The sequence below is a fragment of the Polyodon spathula genome, chromosome 4, assembly GCF_017654505.1.
Source record: "Polyodon spathula isolate WHYD16114869_AA chromosome 4, ASM1765450v1, whole genome shotgun sequence".
NCBI classification, from domain to species: Eukaryota; Metazoa; Chordata; class Actinopteri; order Acipenseriformes; family Polyodontidae; genus Polyodon; species Polyodon spathula.
The window spans coordinates 80,210,981-80,233,006 of NC_054537.1; the positions used below are offsets into that span (position 1 = coordinate 80,210,981).

Consider the following 22,026-nt stretch of genomic DNA (forward strand, 5'->3'; position numbering starts at 1 on the left):
CAACCGTGGATCAAATTCCAATTCAATCCGCGGAAGTGCCAGCTTTTTCATTTTGACTTGCCTTAATAAAAAAAAGTTAAAGCAAATACTAAATAAATACACAATTGGTCCAAATGTACCTGCAACTGCAGAGTCAGCCAATCACAACCTGTCAGCTTGACTGGAGCTCAGCATCTTTCAACAACAACAAACTATACATAGACTGTTCAGTAATATTGCCCCATTCTGATATTTGGCACTGTCCAGATAAACAACTCTAAAATTAAAGTTATTTGTTTAACACAGTTATTTGTTTTTTCCCCTCATTACCTCCTTTATGAACATTTCTCTACCATGTGGTAGTTGACTTTGACTTTTTGATCTCCCTCACCTTTGGCTCGGGATGCATTAACTCCAGTAGTGGTCAACTACAACATGCTAAAACCTTCATCGACGGGCACTATCTCTTAAATAGCCTGGGGAATTTGAGTAGGACTTTGTGTATTGTCTTCTCAGAACCAATAGTGACAAAGCACATAATTATGTTAAATACTGAATTGATTAAGACCTGGGAGGAGATTAAGTAACATATTTTACAGGTAGAACCAAGACCAGGAGGACCTTGAACCCCAGAGGGTTCCGGACCTTGAGGTTCACAACTGTGGTACTTGAGGTGCTTTCAATCTACATCAGCACATACCAGCCCAAGCCGTGTTCTTCATTTTAGAATTAAGATATTCAGAGATTTTCTTTAGTCAGGTAAATCATTACTCAATTAAACATAGGTGTTCAATTTGCAATTAAGGACTTGATTAAAGCGAGATCCTGGACTGTATAGTACCATAGTTACAGTTTAGTAAACAGTTCCAAAGAAATCACATGATACGGTGACCTTTAAACTCTGTTCGTCCCATAGCAATGAAAAAAGTATGAAAAAGGTGGGGCCAGAAAATTTGAAGCTACTCCCCCTTTAATAATAATATTGTAATGGATTCATAACATAGATACACAGCTTGCTGCAAGGCAAAGGCATGTAGTAATGTTTTCACTGAGTGGCTAAATATACATTTTCTAATCAGCATCCAAACTAGTTTAATATCATAAAGAGTTAAAGATGATCCAACATTAAGTTGCATTTTAAAATTAAAGGTAGCTTTCTCCTGATAAAATAGCTGGCAAAAACACTTACTGTGTATTCTACCCCTATAACACATAATTACATTTGAATTTATTCTCAACTGAAATGTTCATTCACAGTACGACTTATCTTAAAATGTGGTTTGGAGTAAGAATGTACTGTTAAGCACTCATTTGATATAAAATATTTTGTCTGAGAGAAGCTTAACACAGAAGGCCCCTGGCATACACTGCAGTGTTCAGATTTTAGGAAATAACATTTTACCAAATCAGATTTTTTCTACGACATCAAAATTATTAATCTTCTTGAAGACATTTATTATATAACGATACAAAATAATGACAAATGCTTCCTGACTAAATAACACGTTGAGCCCCATATTAAAAAAAAAAAAACAAACAAACAAAAAAGAACAAAACAAAAAAACCTCCATGTCATGCCTCCAATTGTAAACTAAACAGGTCATTTTTACAGTTCTGTGGTTTTGGCAGTATATTCAAAACACATCTGTGTACTTGTGCATCTATTACTTTGTTCTGAATAGAGCTCTCTAGAACAAAGTGCATGAATCACGATACAGCAAGGCCAAAAACAATTGCCGAACAGAGATATATACACTTAGTAACACCATGAGAATATGCTCATTAATCTGAAAAGGTTAAAATAAATAAATATATAAATACAACTTACCAATAGGTTTGTTTTGGCAGCAGTTCACAGTAAATAATACTGACAGTGGTACAATTTGCTAAGTTGTCAGGATAAACAACAAATAAATAAAAGAAAATGGAAATTTGACTTTTACGTCATAGTTAAGTATGCAGTAAGTTACTGTAACGTGTTTTTCTGTATAATTTATATATTTATAATAATAAAGGCAAAGCCCTATGTTGTACTACATAATTGTGGAGCGACCCTTCACATGATACTGTATGCTCAAGATGATTTAAGGACTTGGGTAAACTCCTCAGTAATCCATCCATCCATCCATCCATCCATCCATCCATCCATTATCTGTAACTGCTTAATCCTATATAGGGTCGTGGAGAACTGGAGCCTAACCTGGCAGACACAGGGCGCAAGGTAGGACTAACCCAAAACAGATGCCAATCCATTGCAGGGCAACTAAGGGGCAATTTAGAGAGGCCAATACACCTAGCCAACATGTCTTTGGACTGTGGGAGGAAAGTGGAGTACCCAGAGAAAACCCACGCGAACACGGGGAGAACATGCAAACTCCACACAGACAGACCCAAGATCAGAATCGAACCCAGGACTTGGAGCTGTGAGGCCTACTCAGTAATGTCTTTTGAAACTGAGACACACCTTCAGGTGAATTGTAAGTGTCCTGGGTGAAGTATTAAAAAAAAAAACAACAGGTATTGAAATCTGATCACTCGCCAACGCCGTCTTGCATGGAGCAGTGGAGATAGTGCCGGACTACAGCCTGCTGAATTGCTTTTCAGATATTGACTTGTGAATTGATAATCACATTATTATTTGACTTTTCACAGTTGTGCAAATCAGAGTCATACATACTATATAGGGTTAGTAGAATTATTATTTAATATTGCAGTTATGTTTTTTTTTTTTTTTTTTAAATACAGCTACTACTACGACTTATAAATAATAATACATGAATTTAATAAAACAATAAACTCCACAACTGTGTCAAATGTTTTTTGTTTAGTCCATTTGCACTGTCGTGTTATATATTTTTTTAATTACCATGACAATGTTAAAAACAATAAGGCCTACATTTTCCCCTAAAGGCAAATTGCTGCCAAATTGCCTTTACCATAGCAAATATATTACATGGGCAATTTGCCCACAGTGGAAAATTGGCCTAAATGTTTCCTGTCACATATAGGTGGTCTTCTGATCCGGTTTTAAAAAATTCTGACAAATATATACAAAAACATTCTAGTCTGTAATCAAAACAAACATATTAAGTAAGACATGACCTTTGTGATGCTGCTTGTATGGCATCAGCACTGTATATACAGTATTGGTGAGGCAGTGGAGAGCTTATACCCAGTAGAACATATTACAGTCGCCTCTCTGGATTAATTTTCTCTCACACTGGGACTCCATTTCCGCAAGCTTGCAGCTGTACACCTGGCAAAGGTTTCTTAATTGGTACAACTCCCAGGAAAATCTAGCATTCGCTGGGTAATTAGTGGGCCTCAAGTGGAAAACATTCCTGCCCTGAGTAAAAATTCCACAAAACAGAAGCAGCTCCCACGTTGAAAGATTCTGGATTATTATATAGTATTGGAACTCAAAAAACATTAACATTGTGAATTCTGCAATAAAAGAACACAGTATAGTTTGGATAAACACATATAATAAACAGGTCCATAGTGAGAATTAAAAAATGCAGAGTGTATATAGTTTCCTAAGCCCCTTTCACACTGGCATGCTCTACCTGGGTCGAAACCTACCCAGGTCACATGCGGGTCGGCTACGTGACCTTCACGCAGGAGTGGCTGTTTGTTACTGCATCGGCTTATGAACGGTCATCATGCATTTTATCTCGCTCAACCTGGGTCAAAGCGTGTCGACCCACATCCTGAGGTGGGTCACTGGGACCCGGGTACACCCCAGGTACGTGGTTTCACAATATGCAGGACTGTGACCCGGGTAAGAGTGCCAGTGTGAAAGGGGCTTTACAGAAAACATTCCACCTCACTGTTACAACATCCTCACCATTGTGCCAGATTTTATCAACACAGAAAACTGTTATATTATTGAAAACAACAAACAAGAGCTCTGTTTGTTTTCTTTTAAAATATTTTAACAAATTAAATGAAAACTTTGTTTTATATACAATAGCAGTGGTCATGTTTTAAGTTAAAAGGATGTGTTGAGAGTGTCAGAGTTGCCCAAGGTTACCTGACAAACAGCATCTTCATGGCTGAAAACTTGTGAACATATGGTACAGCTTCCAAACTTGTTGCCATGGCTGCGCACTTCCTATAGCATGAGGTATGTGCATATGTGTGTGTTACATCACAACAATGGAAAGATAATTTGAAGTTTCTAAACTGCATGTAAACCAAGCCACTGTTCCACTTTCTAATGTCATTTAGGACCTGACTGGAAACATTAAAAGAGCCACAATTAAGAACCATTCGTCTACCCATAAAAACTATTTTTTTGAACGGCCAACTCCGTGGATATCAAATATTCAAATTTGCTCAACGGTACTTATATCACAATAATGTCAATGAAATACTAAATCACACACACTCTTACTGGCTTTCACTTTCATGTCAGGGAACTGATGTCCCATATGAGTTTATAAATGAAAGTCCTATTGAACTCAGAACAGTAGTTTAGAATACCCTTATGTAGTCTTTCTTCTGAAAATCATGTTTTCACTTACCTATAGTGTAATATCTTTTCAAGTCGATGCGACGAGGGCTGCGTCTTTGGGAATTGGTTGCGTTGTTTTCTTCTTTCTCTGAAGTGGTTGTCTTGGTGACAGGTGGGGACTTGGTGAGTTGTGATGAATTTGCATCTACCACCAGGGGACTAGAATATCCTTGTGCACTCATATCCACTGACTGGGACTTTTTCTTCAGTCTAAGAGTAACAAAATAAGGTAACCATTACACTTTGTTGACAGCCTTAACATTTTTTGTTTAGTTTTGAAAAAGATCGTATCAGTACTTTAAATCAGTTGGGAAAAACCTTTCAATATTATGCATAATACTGTAGGTTTTGTTGTGCATATGAATTGAATAATAGCACACCATTATGTAAAACCATAATTCTCTAGAGAGAGTGCAGATACAAAAAGTAAAATAGACAGGCCATCTTATAATTGTATCGATCAGGACTGCTGTTTTACTCTGGTTGCTCGGTAATATCATTAAAAAAACACAAGGTCAGAAAACACATGTGATTCAGATACCCAGCTTAGATCCTCTAGTTCCTTTTATTTTCAGAGACCTACAGCTTCTTAGACACACAGTGGAGATGTTTCATTTCCAATGCAGTTTTCCTACTGGGTGTTAGACTTTGTTCTCCCTTTCCCTGACCTGTGGCACTTTAAATGTTATTAGCTTCCTCAGAATTGAAGAAAAATAACAAATACAATACAATTTAAAATCCATACCTTCCTACTGATTTCAGTCCAATGATTCCAGTAGATAAATGGTCAGCAAAACCCAAAAAGTCATGGATATATTATTTCACATCATTGTTTTTATTGTTATAAAACCAGTATCTGGTTTGGGTTTTGATATCAAACATTTATAAATGCCCATATCTCGAAAGTACGATTTGGATGATGTTCATGATCTCAGCCAGCTTGTTTTAAAAGTGTGTTAGCCACAACCAAAATGGTACAGGTGTGGCATTATCTCATATTTATATATTTACAGGCTGCCCTATACATAGATGTGCCTACGCTTGCAGCAGTAGAATATAAAGAAATTGTTAACTGTGTTTAAACTGCACAATTAACAAATGGAAGGGCCATTTTATACTGAACACAACATGCTTTTGTACACTTAACATCGCTCGATCTTCACATACATACAGCGCTTGTTCATTTATTTTTTTTAAACAAAAAGTGGGCTTGCATCTTGAAAAAATATTAATTACATTTCTTGAAACTTCTTTCATACAATGTAACTAGTGTACCCAAGCAGGCTGTCGAAAATAAATACTTGCTTTCTCTAAAACGAAACATTGCTAAACAAAATGCTTTAGATTGCCATTGAACATTGTTTTTATTTCCTGCAAACTGCAGCTAAAACAAGAGGTTTATCAGTTTCTGGTCTTTTTTCTGATCTTTGTGATGCCCCGTTTCTTGGACACATTGCTCCCTTTGTGATTTGACCTTTCAACTCAGTTTTTTTGTTTGTATTTATGTTTAAAGCAGCAATGATCTGTAACTCAGAAACAACCAATTAAACGTCTCGTTCTTATTATTGAAGAAAAAATATATACTGTTTCATTTTGAACACGGTAATAAAAACAAATTTCTGATTTTGCATGTACATTTACGCCAGAAACACAAAGACATAGGAACACCGTTTATTTCAGTGAGTTTCACTCCGCGGTGTGAAAGTCTGCATCTTACAGTATATCTTAAAAAAAAAAAAAAGTCACATTGGTGTGAAAGGACCTTTAACTGTTGTACTCTAAAGTAACATTTAAACTAGTAAAAAGCAAGTTTTTATATTTATATTTTTCTTGTTACTGTATCTTGTAAAGAGCTTTGTGATGGTGGTCCACTATGAAAGGCGCTATATAAAATAAAGATTGTGATTGATTGATATTATTGTTTTTTGTGTACTCTGTAAAAGCTGTTGTGTATGTTGATGTAGCTAAACCTACACAATTTGATGACCTTTCGGTGACATTTTCGTAAATTGTTTTTTTTTTTTCCCTGCAAAATCGTATCGTTAATGATGAATTTTGGTGAATTTACTATTTACTGGAATCAATTTTATCTTGAACTGACTTGTTTAAAGCTTGAAAAAACATAGTAAGTTAATGCTTAGCAGATCCTCAGTAAGAAAGCGCGACAATAAAAAATAACATTAAAAAAAAAAAATTAATAATATAAGGTTGATGAGCAGAACGGGCTAAATCTACAAGCAATATTATTTATGCACTACACTGCTGAAGTAGTAAGAAGGCAGCTGCAAGAGAAAATAAAAGGTGCAGTCCTGTCAGTGATGTCAGATGGTTCAACCAATAGCACTGTCATAAAAGAGGAGCTAGTATATGTATGACTCTGCCAGAAAGGGCCGGTGACCGTGCAGTCTGTGTGCATGCAGTCTGTGGAGAGGACAGATGCCCAACATATCTTAGAAGCTATATCTAATGAGGCAGTCTGTTTCAGGCCCTGTTGAGGCTGCTCATAAATGTTGCTTGTTTTTGCATTTTCTTCTGTCGTTGTCACCCCCCGGAGAGATGTTGGCCAGTAAAATGTCCGTGAGGCCGGTGGATTTTTCCATCCACTAGTCATGGATGGTTTTCATATATTGTAACTGTCAGTCATACTACAGAAGAATACCCTCTTACTATCTAAATGACAAAAAAAAAAAAAAAAACACTGCTGTTAATTCACTGTTTTTGACGTAATCAATAACACCAACTTGAAAGTCTGAGGCCGTATACCATAAATTCATATCTGAATGAAAAAGGATATGACTTAAGTGTGAATCACTTCCTATAAAACAAGTTAATTAACATACTCTCATTCCCTTTAAATTGTTATATTTGTATAGTTGACATCCTGAATACTTGAGTATCCTGGATATTCATTACCAGAGTATGTATCATATTGCAAGTATTTACAAGTGGAATTCCAATTCTGAGGAAGAATGATCTGTGCTGTTACAGAATCCTGGATACTCCCATACCCTTGGTTATAGTTCTGAAGGTCTTTCCTCCACTAAACAGTCTTCCTATTTAAATGGGTCTCCCTTCTTTCTTTTTATCTGAGTGATTTGCCCTCCATCCCTGTTCCCTTTGGGACAGTGGACCCCTAACCCTCACACCCTCACACTAGAAATTGCCCCGCCCAGTGACAACCTAGTCGTAATAAAATACTTAGATTTTTATGACCTCTGAGTTTTTTGAGTACAACTTCACAATCAGCTATTTATTAGTATTTAAAAGTTAAATAATGCACATTATCATAATATGTATGTGTTTTTATAAAGCAATTTATACAACTGCAGTAATGAAGATACAGACTGGAAGCATATTAAAAGTACAGTTCCCAAAACAGAGAAAGATCTTTTTTTTTACATGAAGCTTGTTAATCATTTTCCTTTTTTTTTCTCCATAAAATAAGGTATAGCTCCAGTAGTGAACTATACCGTAGGTGGCAAGTTACCACTGACATGTAAGAAACATCTACCTCAACAGAAACCTGATATGTGTGCTTAAGTCATTAGACATTAGACATTTTTTTAAAAGTTAATGCCTGCAATATTGCCTACATACATCCACAATCCACACTTTAATTTTTTTTTTTTATTATAACTAGAACACTCTATTTCAATACATCAATCACCCACAATTATATAAAGCCTTGCTGTGCAGATGCAGCCCAAGACAATAAATGATGAATTGCAATGTAAGTATTTCTTCAGGCTTACAGGGAACCCGGGAGCATTATGACTGGTGTCAATGCCTAGCTATGCATGCAGAGCTCATGCTGGGACCACCTGGCAAAAATAAAAAACAATTTCAAAAACTGTATAAACGACGCGGGGGGTCCGCCTTCAAGTCAGGACAGGTGCGCTTACCACCTCCCTCAAAAAGCCCTGTACCTGACTGTATCCTGGATCAGCGTGCTAAACCTTCACCACTGATTTATACACTGCATCCCCTCAATGGCTCTATCCGTTTCCCATCACTTCTTTCACCCGAAGATAGAATAAACAGCCTTTCACTTGGATTGTCAATCCACCACAAAACCCTGCATAATTGGCACAGGAGAACAGGAATTAACTGAACTTCTCATGCACACAAGTTTTCCACTGTTTGCCCAAAAGAGAAACAGAACTTCAGTGCTGCCAAAAACCAAAAATCCATCACATACTGTATATAGTTCAAGTAATAATATTATTAAAAAGACCAATTAGTTCAACAGTTTTATTTGAGAAAGTATTTGTTGTTGTTGTTTTCCGCATGGGGGCAGTAATGGTTATGAAAAAATTGTTACCGGTAACTGCTTGCGTGAACAGTAGGAATGTGCTACTGCTTTGGTTCTATTTTTTTAGGCAGATGTGACTTATATAGTGATTCAGCATTGTATAATTATTTTTTAAACATTTTTCTTCAGCATAAAACAGTTTTATGCTAAAGGAAATTTTGTTTTAAATGTAAATCAGCCATAATTAATGAGTTCTCTAACATGAAAAATAAAGAGACAAATATTTATGATGCTAAAACAAATCCAGGCATTCTCCAAACATAGAACAGAAGCTTCAATATCTGGACCTGTTGAGAAATCAGTCTGATCTGCATATTAGCCTGAGCTGATCGGAGCTGCTCAGAGCTGCTAATCTGGCCAAGGTCCTACAGCTATGGAAGGACATCATTGCCCTCCTCTTTTGTAGTTTTATGATTAGCTCCCTGCAAGGCTGTGACAGGATAGCTTGTGAATGGACATAAGGCAGTACGTGCAGGCAGCTGCACGTAGGTATTTATTTTCAAATTATAAACATTTGTAAATAACAAAAACACCAAACAAATGGCACAATGGCCAAAATAACAAACAAACGAACTAGTACCTTTCAGGGAAGTAGGTAGGTAGCAATCGTTTAGCTCTCTGTCTATTCGTGTATCGCTCAGCTCCACATAATGGCAGATGGCATTTCCTCCTGTCCTACATTTAAATAATAATAAGGGCTTTTCACCATCATACATAATAAATCATAATAATAATAATACAAATATGCATATATATATATATATATATATATATATATATATATATATATATTATATATATATATATATATATATATATACCCAGGGCACCCTGCCACAAAGGCCAAAAAACAAAAAAAATACTACAGGAATAAATAGTAAATAGTGCCACTGACTCAATGCACTATCCATTTTTTACATCATACATATGCTGGACCTTATTCAGTTAATTAAGTCAGTTTATTGCTAACAATGCAATATACGATAACTCAAATTTTACTGCTCAGTCTCCCATCTTGACAAATGAAAAATTTCTATCCTTTGACAGTTTATTATACAAGAGCCAAGATTCTTTGGATTTTTTGAGAAGGACTTAATGGTTTATATTTTGACTAAAGCTTAGAATACTAACACACTCGATAGAACACTTCATATCAAGGCTGGAAGATTAAGAACCATAGACAATGTCTATTTAAGGATGACAATATTCTCTGTCAAACGCTTCTAGCAGCGGGTGGCAGACAAATGGTGATAAATATGAACTATGAGTTGTGTTGAGGGAGGTAGATACAACACTGGACCTGTCACCAGTGCACATCAGCAGGATATCTCTAAATATAATCTGTAATGCTTATTGACTCTGGTTTGGACAACATCATTTGTCACACTTTTTCAAAGCCAATATATGGCGACACAATCTATTCGCCGATTTTGATTTTAATGCGCAGATTTGCCAAGGAGGCCTACAGCGGGAAAGCAACGTCTTGTCAGTCAACCAGACAAAAGTTGACAAAAATAAATACATGGTGAAAATAAAATAAAAAGTTTGGAGAAATAAAAAGTATTTTCCAGTTCATAAAGCCTAGACATCAAGCAGCACAGTGCCAAAATGACAAAGTGAAGATTAATAGCTCAACAGGGATTCACTTGGTTTGCCTAAAACTGCAGAAACAAAAGCAATCTGAAAGTAGTCACAGCATGCTTATAGTTCTAAACAAGATTCCTTATTCTGGCTGAGAAGTATCCCAATACAGTAGAATGCTGTCCCATACACTCTGCTAGCTATAGCAGCACACTCTGCAAAGCCATACGTTTGCTTTGGCTTAAAATTCCCATTTTACAAGAACATAAACCCATATGGCAAATTCAAGAATGTTCTGGGTCTAATCAACAGTTATGTAGAGTGGCTGGAGGCTTATAATACAATAAGAAGTAAGTATTCCTAGAATCAGCGAGAGCAGGGACAGGTGACTCAAATTTGGACAACACAGTTAGCGACTTAGGAAAGGAAATGAACATGAGAATGGACTTTACATGGGTAACCCAATTGTGCATCTCAAGACCTGCGCGGGTTCGATTTTTACAATATGCTTCCAACCCAGATCCACTACTATAGGACCTGACCCTAACCTGAAACCCGCTGCAACACCGTCTTCTTACCAGCGAACTGACCTGACCCGCTTTAATAATATCTGCAACCCAACCTGAACCCGCAAGTGTTTGTCCTTTACCTACTGCCTGTGTCGACTGACTCTCTCACACCCTCCCATTCACACACGGATCTCTCTACCTTTCTCCACAGGTTGAGGTTGAGTTTATACAATAGGCTAAACAGCGTGGTAGCTTTCTCTAGTGGTCTGGATATATTTTAACATTGTAACATTAACTATCTCTACTTACTTTACTTTAAAATACCTAAGTATTCCTTTCATGCCACTAGTTGAAAATGAGCTACACCTGTGTTTTCACAGAGATGTACCATTTTTGTGGCTGTCGTACACAAAAACATAATGACAGGTTTTACAAGCAACGAATCCAGTCACATGTTCATTATTTTCATTTGCTATGAGTCCTAAAGAATTCCAAACTTGTGATTTCTCTCTCGAACTATTATCCACTACATGATATAAACTCTGCGCTATCATTTGTTTCACCTCGTCCACAGGCATTTTTAACATCACCAAACAGACATGATAAAAAGGCGTATCAAACAAGCTGCAAAACAAACTGAGAACACTGCTTAGTCAGCTGACTCCTCCCTAATCGCCTCCTGCTTTGATACAGGAAATACATTTACCTTCTGATACGTTATTTGGAAAGGGTTACAGACAAGTATGCTGAAAGGACATTTGTGGGCATGGGTCTGAAGAATCATCAAGGGAGGCCTTGCATTGATCAGTACTTTTTACAAACTACGGTCAACTCAGACGAGTGAAATCCAGTGACCGGATGCACAGCACAGTTTGCAGGATATCACCACCTCTGTTACAGATGAGAGTAGTTCCAATAGGAGCACAGCTAGTGATGGAACCAATGATCCTGGTGAGCCAGTCACTTTGGACAATGCAGCTTGTAATGATATTTTGGAGCTTTATATTTAATTGGGAATTGAGCTTAGTGAAACCATAATACTGGAAAGTCATTCTGTGTTTTATAGTCCTAAATCTTCCCTCCCCCTTAAAACACATTTGTTTATGTAAAGAAGTAAACAGATCTAACCTCTTATCTGCCAGACCACAAGAAAATGTCACCCCTATCTAAGCTTCAAAAGGACTTGATTCGTTGTTTATACTGGAAAGAGACTTACTGGAACCAGGAATTTTATATATATATATATATATATATATATATATATATATATATATATATATATAGTATAATATATATATATATATATATTTGTTGTTGTTTTGTATTAAATCTAATATGATATAAACGTACATAGGCATGACATGTTCATGTATGTCAAATCATAACACTGGGAGTATTATAGATATTAGACAACAGTCATATAATTGTTTTATACAGTTATTTTACTGCAAACACTCAATATTTTATGGTGAAGATGAAACTAAAATCCGTAGTTAATTCCAAGATACTCAGAAAGAGTTATCTTACTATGAGAGTTTTGGTTTTTAAACATGCGTTCCTCAATGCTTGTAATAATGCTAATTGAGGTGTAGTTTTATGGTATGTCATGAATACCATCTTATTTGAAATCTGCATAAGAGATATTAAGAAAGCAGAACCAGGGAGGCAGGGACTTCTAGAGTTAAGAACGAAGCCATCAGTTGCAGGTTACTGTACATTTACCGTTTGTTTTGTATTTTTCTTTTTAAAAAGCTGGCTTGTAGCAAACCGCATAGCAACACTGTGTATTTGTAGCCTAATTAATCTTGTTTACATTTCCTTACTTTTAAAGCAAAAAATGTCCCCATGTTTAAAGCAGTTTGCATGTTGTTTTTGTTCACTAATCTATTTATGGATGTGTAAATTATTTTTCTATAGATGTTCGCAAGTCCGACTTTTTCACATATGCACCTATACCCCAGTCCACAGGGGGTCGGATATGCGATGTTGTACTGTACTTCAATTGGTGCACAGATTAAGCATATGATTCCTTATCTAAATAATGTTTGTTGAAATGTATATTAATCCAAGTTTCAAAGGTTATATGAAAGCATTTCTGACTGTTATGTAAACACATGGTACAAATTCAGGTGTGTGATGCAATACTGACTGTTAAAGCAACTTTCTTCTCACATTAAGCTGGTTTGACCACTAGTATTTAGGAATTCTCTATTTTGTGTTGTTAGTCTGTGCTACAAATAAATTGATTATACTTTTAAACCAGTGTCTGTGTTTGTTTTTGATCTGTTACTACACACTGTACTAATTAATAATCCAGTCTAATATTATATCAATGTTAAAGTTTCACCAGGATTGATGGATCTGAACTCAATGGATATTACTATAGCGTCCATTGTGTATATTCATATTCCAATTATTTCTACTTGGAGGCAATAACTGGAATACAAGTTCAAACTAAATTAGTAATTGGGATTAATTACCTAGATAACTAAATTAAGTAAACATCCTCTACAAGCTGAACGCATAGACTTTGGTTACAGGTTACAGAAACAACTAGAAATATTGATATGTTTATAAACATGAAGTAATATGTGAATGTGAAAAAGTTCACTGAAAGTTAAAAATAATGTGGTATTGAAGAGGTTGATCTCTACTAAACACCACCTATAATGTAACTTTATTGAAAGAATACAGCTTGTAACCCCACTGTCTGATAACTAGTGGTCTACATCATTAGTATGGTCAGTGTATAAAATAATGTGGCATTGGAAGGGTTCAGTTTTAATAGGCAACACTGGTAATGGAACCTATATAAGAAAACGAAAGAATACAGCTGTGTACCAAACATGAAGACAGTAGCTCAAAGTGTACTATCTCAATATAGCTGTGTACCAAACATGACAACAATAGCTCAAAGTGTACTATCTCAATACAGCTGAGCCTTCAACGTTCACATGGCTTCAATATGCAATATCGATTAGATCAGAGGTCAATGTCATGACCACCAACACTTTAGGCATACAGGTTTATATAACTGATAATACAAAAGTCTCTACCACAAATAGTTGCTGAGATATGAGTCTGCTATTGTGGCAGAGGCACATAAACACGTTCATTGTTCTTCAACGACAACCCTGATTGAACTTGAACTGCGGAATCATTTAATACTGAATATTGCATGTGTATCGAGTATGAAGCCAGTATCTCGAAACCTTAGATCATTATCATCTATGTGTGATCCCAATATGGCGGCCACCTTAGGTCACACGTAAAAGTAAACTGTGCCATTAGATTTTGTTCCAGGACTTTCCATAACACTGAACATTTTAAGCTGCCAGTTTCTGAGGTATTATCAGTAGTTGGTGCTGCAACAAATCCATACATTGGTCATCGATTCAAACATTAGCAAATGAATCTCTCACTGCAAAATAAACATTTATGTGAAAGGCCGATCTGAGTGATCTCCGGACTAAACAGTTAAATTGGGTCAGTTCGTATTATAAATGCTTACAATTGTAAAAGGAAATAACATACACTGCTAAAAAATGCTGCTCTGTAACTGCTACGTAAACGTGCTGATAAAATGTTAGCCTCAATAGGTAGTGCATGTGTTCGGCTGGTAGTAGATTCCAATTCAGGTCTAAGCTCCTTACATAATTCTGATCTTGCATGCTGTGTAGGCGAAACAGTTAACAAACACATGTCACCTGGGAAACTGTCTAAATTTATTTGCAGTCTGATATGGGGCGGATGAGATTTCCCTTGCCTAACTTGTTGTCTGATGGCTTCTATGTAACCAAAGAATGGCAGAAATGTTCCTACTAGAATGGGGTTAGTACCTTATTTGAACTTTTCCAATCTCAAATATAGGCAAAATATTTCACTGCCAAATTATTTCTGCTTTTTCAGTTTATCTGTTGAGTGCACATAGGCCAATATCTGTCGCAATTCAAATCATTGACTGACACCAACTGACAGCACCCACACAGCTTTAATCTCATTAAATGTTTTAAAGACATCTTCATAAACAAAGAGACAATCCTCACGTCCCTAAAGACTCCTTAAATGCATCCCGATGCATGTCCACATTCACGGCAAGACTGAATTCTTAAATTGGAAATGTTTTATTTCTTTGATATCTGCTTGAGTATGTGTTCCCTGGCGTGACCTTCAGTCCTCAAGTTTCCATTATGCTTCCTTTTGCCTGCAGCACTGGCAGACAGATTGGCCAAGGCTCATCAAGTCTGACATCTCAGCAGCAGTGAACAGGCAGCTTGTTTGTTTGGCAATATTTTAATATTTTAGCAAAATGTGATATATACTCCCTTCAGTGGAAGTGATGATAGAAATAAGGGACAGTTAGGAAAATGTTTAATTTCTTTGAGAAACCAATTACAGCATAAAACTGTAAAGAGGGAATAAAACACAGTTTTGCTTTCCATGATGTGCAGAGTGCAATTTCTAATTAACAGAACAGCATGTTTCAATAATAAATTATCATAAAGGTGTTAAAATATCTTGGAACATCACTGTAAAAGAAATCATCGATACATAAAAATTGACATTTCACAGATAAATCAATCGATGGGTTTTTAAATTGTATTCCAAAGTTTCTGTTTGTTAGAAACTTGAAATGTATAAATAGTAAAATAAACTTTGCATAATTTCAATTAATGTCTTGGTCGCAATGTTTGACATTGGATTGTAGAAAGTTTATTTTATTATTTCTAAATGTACCACTACTGAGTATTTTATAGATATGGAAGAAACTATAACTGGAATTTATTGTGACTAAAAGGTAATCATAATTTAAAAGAAACAAACAAACATGGTATTTGCTATGGTGAAACCTCTAGTTCAGTACTGTACATAAGTCCTCAGTGTAAATGCATTAACATGTCAACCACAACAAAAGTAAATAAACATGCCTGTTGTACTTTATTAAATAGAGGAGTAACTCCCTAAATAAATGAATTCACTTACATTTCTTACCTTCATACCCACGGTTTGGAGAGACACAGAGACTAAGATTATTACTTGCCATTTAGCAACGAAATAACAGACTACTATTTCCAGGAAACAAACATTTCAGAGTCAGCAAAGGTGAAAAAATAACATGTTTTCACATTTATAAAATATACAATTTAGAAGGGAAGAAGTGGAGTTAAGGTAGGGTGGAAGCAAACTGCAATAATTCTTGCTATAAAAAATATTGCATTGTATTGTAAACCCAAGTGTCTTATCCTTGCAATAACCCACAAACAGTAAAGAATGAAGCTGCTTCTAAACTATGAATAACACAAATTGGGATCTTGAGACATTCAAATGTCATGAGAGCATGTTGGGGGTCAGTGACAGGCTGGCTTGAGTGGTGATCTCAGACCCGGAAGAAATGCACAGTACTGCGAGGTGAAATGGTGAATGCGCTTGTGCCGGTTTTTTGCAAATAAAAAAAGGTTTAAACAGGAAACAAAACACTGAAAATAAAGGGCACAATGGCCAAACGATCAGCCAGACAAACAAGTGCCGTGCTGGTGCCTCCAGAATGAAATACCAATTGTTATTATTTAATTTAATTGAATGTACTCGCCTTCTCTCTCCTGTTCTCTACTCACCGAACACCCAACCCCAAGTGAGTGTTTCATGCCTCTATATATACAGCTGTGCCGGGATTCAATTACTAATTAATCGTTCACTTGAATCTCGGCACGTGAACTAATTTGTGCAGTCCGTGCTCTCATACCATTACATACTTTATCTGCATGAGAAGTGATTATGCAACCCCATGCCTAAATACAAGTATGTATTTTAAATCACTCATGCTACACAGACCAATGCATATCCTATGCAATAATACCTACACACCAACATTAACACACCACACGCAACATATAACACAAAATACACACAGGGGCGGGGCACACTGCCACAGGGTCCCAAATATTTCTTGACCACCGTGATATCCTGAATCCAACCCAGTGAAGGCTGTATTATGGTAGGCATTGTTTAGTTGACGTCAAGATGGTAAGTGTTACAAACATGCCAATACTTCTAATGTTTATTAAGGGTAAATCAATTGATCCAGTCTGGGGAAACTTTGCTTTGAGTCAGATTTCATGGTCATCTAGGAATACATTTTGCTGTGGTCCCTATGAAACCATCTCACAACCCCCTGCTTGGGAACACCAGTACTCAGGATCCCAGTGGAGTACTAAATACTAGTTGTGTTAAAATGTTTTATTTTGGTTGCACAGTTGTGATTAAAAGAGTGAAATAAGGTCGAATAATAACCCACTGATTGACATAACTAATGTATGCTGTGTAGGAGGAAGCTACAGAAATTGCACTCCCCTCCCCTAAACTTTTTGATGCAATCAATCTGTGGATATGCTATACACATATGTAGCATTTCTGAAATCTCTTCCCACCATTTAATTTTAAACTATACAAAAATAATTAAGAATTTCAGGTTAATATAAATTAAGAGATAATCAAATGTAAATTTAGCTTTAGTGCTCAATCAAGGTGCCTTAAGAAAGATGCAATGCTGCCTCAGCTGAGAACAACAAGCTGGTATACTCCAGTATAGCCAATAACTTACGAGGTGAGCCCACGGCATGTCGTCCATGTCCCTCTTACTCAGAGCTGGGGTGTTTAATTGATAAAGATTAAGAGATTCACAAATGCATTAGCTTTAACTGACTAAAATTGTTGTTAATCTATAAATCAAATCTGAATAAAGTAAACAATAAATACAAAAAATCATTAAGTCATTAAACATCTTGAAGCAGTTTAAATCATGAATGCATTTGGTAAAATAGCTTGATTACTATGAAATCATATTATATGGGCCAACTCTAAACAGTTGTATAGAAAGGCCAGTAGATCAGACCTCAGCTTTCCCATACATTCCCTTCTAGACATCCTGCCATGATCAGTTAATCAGAATACAGCCTTACCTGGCAGAATAAAAAATAAATAAATAAATAAAACACACACATACCCCAGGGTGTGCCCCCAGCCAATGTTGGACTAAATAATAAATGCCAAAGAGCTTGCAAAACTTTCAGCCTTTGAAATGTCTTCAATAGAGAGTGAAATACTTGGTAAAGTGGTCAGACATTGAGGTAAAAGGCTGAAGGGAGCTGCCCAGCTTACTTTCTAACAGTCCTGTCCCATGTATTGTATTAGCAAAACCACAAAATGAAAATCTGAAGTATATTGTATATTTTAGCTGACACATTTAATTCTTAACTACGTCTTCATTTCTCCCATATCTTTTTCTGCATCTGCAGACAAGGCAATCATTCAATGAAGGCATTAATCACATGACAAGCCTGATGTGCACTGTGTGTACAGAGTGACAACATTTTAAATATATTTAATAACAGTCACCATATAAGAGCCATGTCTTGCTTCAGGTGTGTATATACACAGGAATTGATTACACTACCATAATCAGCCTCACTATGATGAGTCATACAGTTGGCGAAAAGCTCTATTCCGTTCCTTTTCCTTCATTATTTTGATAGATCCTCCAAAAACGCCAAAGAGAAAAAGAAGTGTGCCATATGGCTTCCAATATATTGATTATTATCTATAGACTTAATTGATTCTTAGATAATAACGTTGGGGAAAAAAGGCAATAAATAAATAAATAAATAAATAAGCATGTATATTCCATTATCTGTGATTTACATTTTGTTAGAAACCACCTTGGACTGAGCCCTTAGAAAGTCTGAGAACTTAAAATGCTGAGGTAGTGGCTTTGTGCTCTTGAAACATGTCTATGATGCTAATCTCTGAAAAGAACACGAGTTAGCATTCAAATTGTTCACATTATTTAATTTATTTTTTTTCTAGTCCCAGCCACTTGTCAGTAAAATGCCAAAACCATGCAGAAAGCAGACAGGCTGACCTAACCTATATTGATAAACAGCATGGCTGTGTCCTTGATACTTTTCAAAGCAGATGCTTTTTTTTTTTATAAATTTAGAGTGACCAGTTATTATTTGCATTTATTTTCCCTCAATTTGAAATGCACAATTATGTTTTTTCTCCTCACTGCAGTGATTCCCCACAAATCACAGACCTTCTGAGGACATGTGAGCATCCTCCAATCTTACAAGCTTAAAGCCAGAATGGCTTTTACGCCGAGCAATCCAGAGCAGAGGTGGGTGGGCTACCGATCCCGAAAGACAGAGATCAGCCCTGCTATTACCCACTCTGAATATGCTGAGTCTGGCCAGTAGGGTTCACTGTTGCACAATGAGGAGAATAAGTCCCTGCCAGTTTCCCATTTCCACCCCTGTGAGCGTCAGAGCCAATGTGATGTGCCTTTCAAAGTCCCCAGCAAACCTCTGCCTCTTTGCACAGTCTTAACGCGAACCAGCGCCATCCAAACTGTATGACTCATCCTGCACTCCCCGCGGCAGCGCTTTAACACCTACACTAACAGTGAAAACCACTGTTCTATTTAGATATTTTCTAAAGATAATGATGCTATGGCTCCTTCATAGAAATATAATCGAAAAAGTAATCAAAAGTGTAATATTGCAGCCTTTCAGACTTAAATATATAGAAGAAAAGGCTGGAACAAGTTAAAACCAACAGAAATTATACAATATCATAATATACCAATTCCTTTCTGTTTAGTTTAATTGGTAAATAAATGCTTATTGATTAATGAAGAAATTGAAGTCATATTAACTGCCAGTTTCAGTTTAGCTCATTTTGCTAATCTATCTATTCTTACAGGGTTTCGTAAGGACATTGCAACATTAGACAAGCTTGTAAAAATACCTTAACAGCCCTCTGGGACACAAAGCCAAACACAGCTAACTCCAAATCCACTTTTCTGATCAAATAGGATTATCTAGATTATCAGTTTGTCCTGGTGTGTTCGTTTAATACTTGTGTCCAGGCATATTAATCCAAATACAGTACAAACATTAAAGAGCAAGTAGTAGCTAAAACACAATATACCATAAAGCTGTGTAAACAGGTTCATATAATACAATTGTATGCAGTGAGGAGAGGGCCCTGCAAAGATTAAGGGTGGCTGTATTAACATATGCCATTGTTTCTGTCTTTAAAATATACTACCAAAACTCAGTGATAACATTTCCTTTGCTATCATGCATAACTGCATTTAGAAGTGTTTTCAAACATTAAAAAAACAGCTTAAAGCTTAGAATGTTGCATAACAAATATTAATTTACATATTTTTTTTAGAAGTAAGTAGACACGCCAATTTGGTTGAAAAAATATTAAATGAACTGGAAGATAGCAAAATAGAAAAAAAAAATACCAAAAAATAAATAAATAAAACTTCCTCACATTATCCACCTCTCTCTGACACAGACCAAATTACTGAAATCCAAGACATCACTGAATTTATTTTTATTCCTCAGGTCTGTTCTGCTCAAACAGTGTGTCTGCACTGAGTGACAGGAAAAAAAAAAAATATAACTCAGTGCCGTCTCAACTCCAACAGCAATGTGCATAATATTATAAATAAAGATGTACTTTCTTTAACATGCTTTAATTAAAATAATTTACTCAGCTTAGCTTAGTGTGTAGTTCAAAGTTATAAATTGGACTACTTTATTGGTGAAAGTATATTTAAAATTAATAGTTTTTTTATCTGAACATGACTTATGCTTTTTTTTCTTCAAATCCACTATTTGACCTGGATTATAAATGCAATAAGGCCCTTCAGGGTGTCCGTATACGTTGAATATATGGACTTGTCAGGGTTGGAGGCACTTGACTTTGTCTCCTGCCGCACAACGCCCTGAGGTGCCCTTATATTCGACGAATACAGACAACCTTATTGCATACACACACACACACACACACACACACACACACACACACACACACACACACACACACATATATATATATTTTTTTTTCTTTAGTATGTTCTTAGGACTTGCTGGGGGTAGAGCTTATTGTCCAATTGACAACGTACTGCGTATGTCACAGTTGTTAACACTAGCAGGGATAAACAGGCCTTTGAGACAGGGGAGGGGGGACATGTGGGGTCTCATTTTTTGTATATCTTTGTAGAGAAAATAGCTAATTTTAGCTTTCTTATGTTCGATGACAGAGTGCTAAATTTTACTGCTGTCAGTGCATGACTATGTCTGCCTCGACCTCTGGGGGACTCTTACATTTGTAACATGCTTACGTTCACTTTACACTTTTGAGAACATTTAAATTATCATTTTTATCTCTAAACATCAGAGGCCTTATAATCGTACACAATGAGTAGACCTGCTTCAAAGGAAAAAAGTAGATATTGCACTACTACATGAAACACACTTACACCTCACAGATACTACAAGATAACAAAACTTATAAATTGATCTCAGCTTCTAGTACTCAGATTAAAACTAAAAGGGTGTGTATTTTAGTAAAAAGGAATCTAAACCTACATATAGATCAAGTTAGCACGGATCAATCTGGCAGATTAACATATTTCTGCACAAACTTACAATACAAAAAGCATGCTTTTATAAGTGTTTATTCTCCTGCGGTATTTGAGCCCACATTTTTTCTACTATTGTCTGAAGAACTTCTGTTATTAACCGACCATTCATTGATTATCGGGGCAGATATGAATGCTCGCCACGATCTACAAATTGATAAGTCCAATGCCAGCAATATCTTTCACGCCCCAGCTTCACAGGTACTGATTCCATTTATTCAAGATTTAAACGTGATAGATCTCTGCCACAAACCCAGCAAAATGTAAAACTTTTCTACAAAAGTTGGACTTTCCAAGTCTGACACAAACTGACGCTGCTGCTTTGGGCTCCCCGATTACACTCGAGGAATTAAAATCTGCAGAGCTAGACTCAAAAAAGGGCAAAGCTCCATGTTTAGATGGTATTCCAACTGAGCTGCTGTTATCACTATGGGACATACTCGGCCGACTGTAGCTAGATACTGTGAACTCTGCAATTGAAAAGGGTGCTTTTCACTGAGATTTCAGCACTGCCTTGATCTCTCTCATTCCCAACAAGGGGAAGGATGCCAATAAATGCGCTAATTATCGTCCAATTTCATTAATCAATGCTGATATGAAACTGTTTGCTCGTGTTCTCACCCTACATCTGGAA

At 36.3% G+C, this 22,026-nt stretch overlaps 1 protein-coding gene across 6 annotated transcripts in view; it reads right to left on the reverse strand.

Moving 5' to 3' along the window:
* Positions 1 to 22,026, reverse strand: part of LOC121314919 (oxidation resistance protein 1-like) — a 143,841-nt gene that overhangs the window by 91,546 nt on the left and 30,269 nt on the right. For 5 of the 6 annotated variants that reach the window (XM_041248669.1, XM_041248666.1, XM_041248671.1 and 2 more), the window contains exon 3: positions 4,506 to 4,705. In XM_041248669.1, coding sequence (XP_041104603.1) covers positions 4,506 to 4,705 — 200 coding nt within the window. Of the gene's footprint in view, positions 1 to 4,505; positions 4,706 to 9,387; positions 9,467 to 22,026 lie in introns of those variants that run through there. The other variant, XM_041248667.1, reaches the window with a different exon arrangement.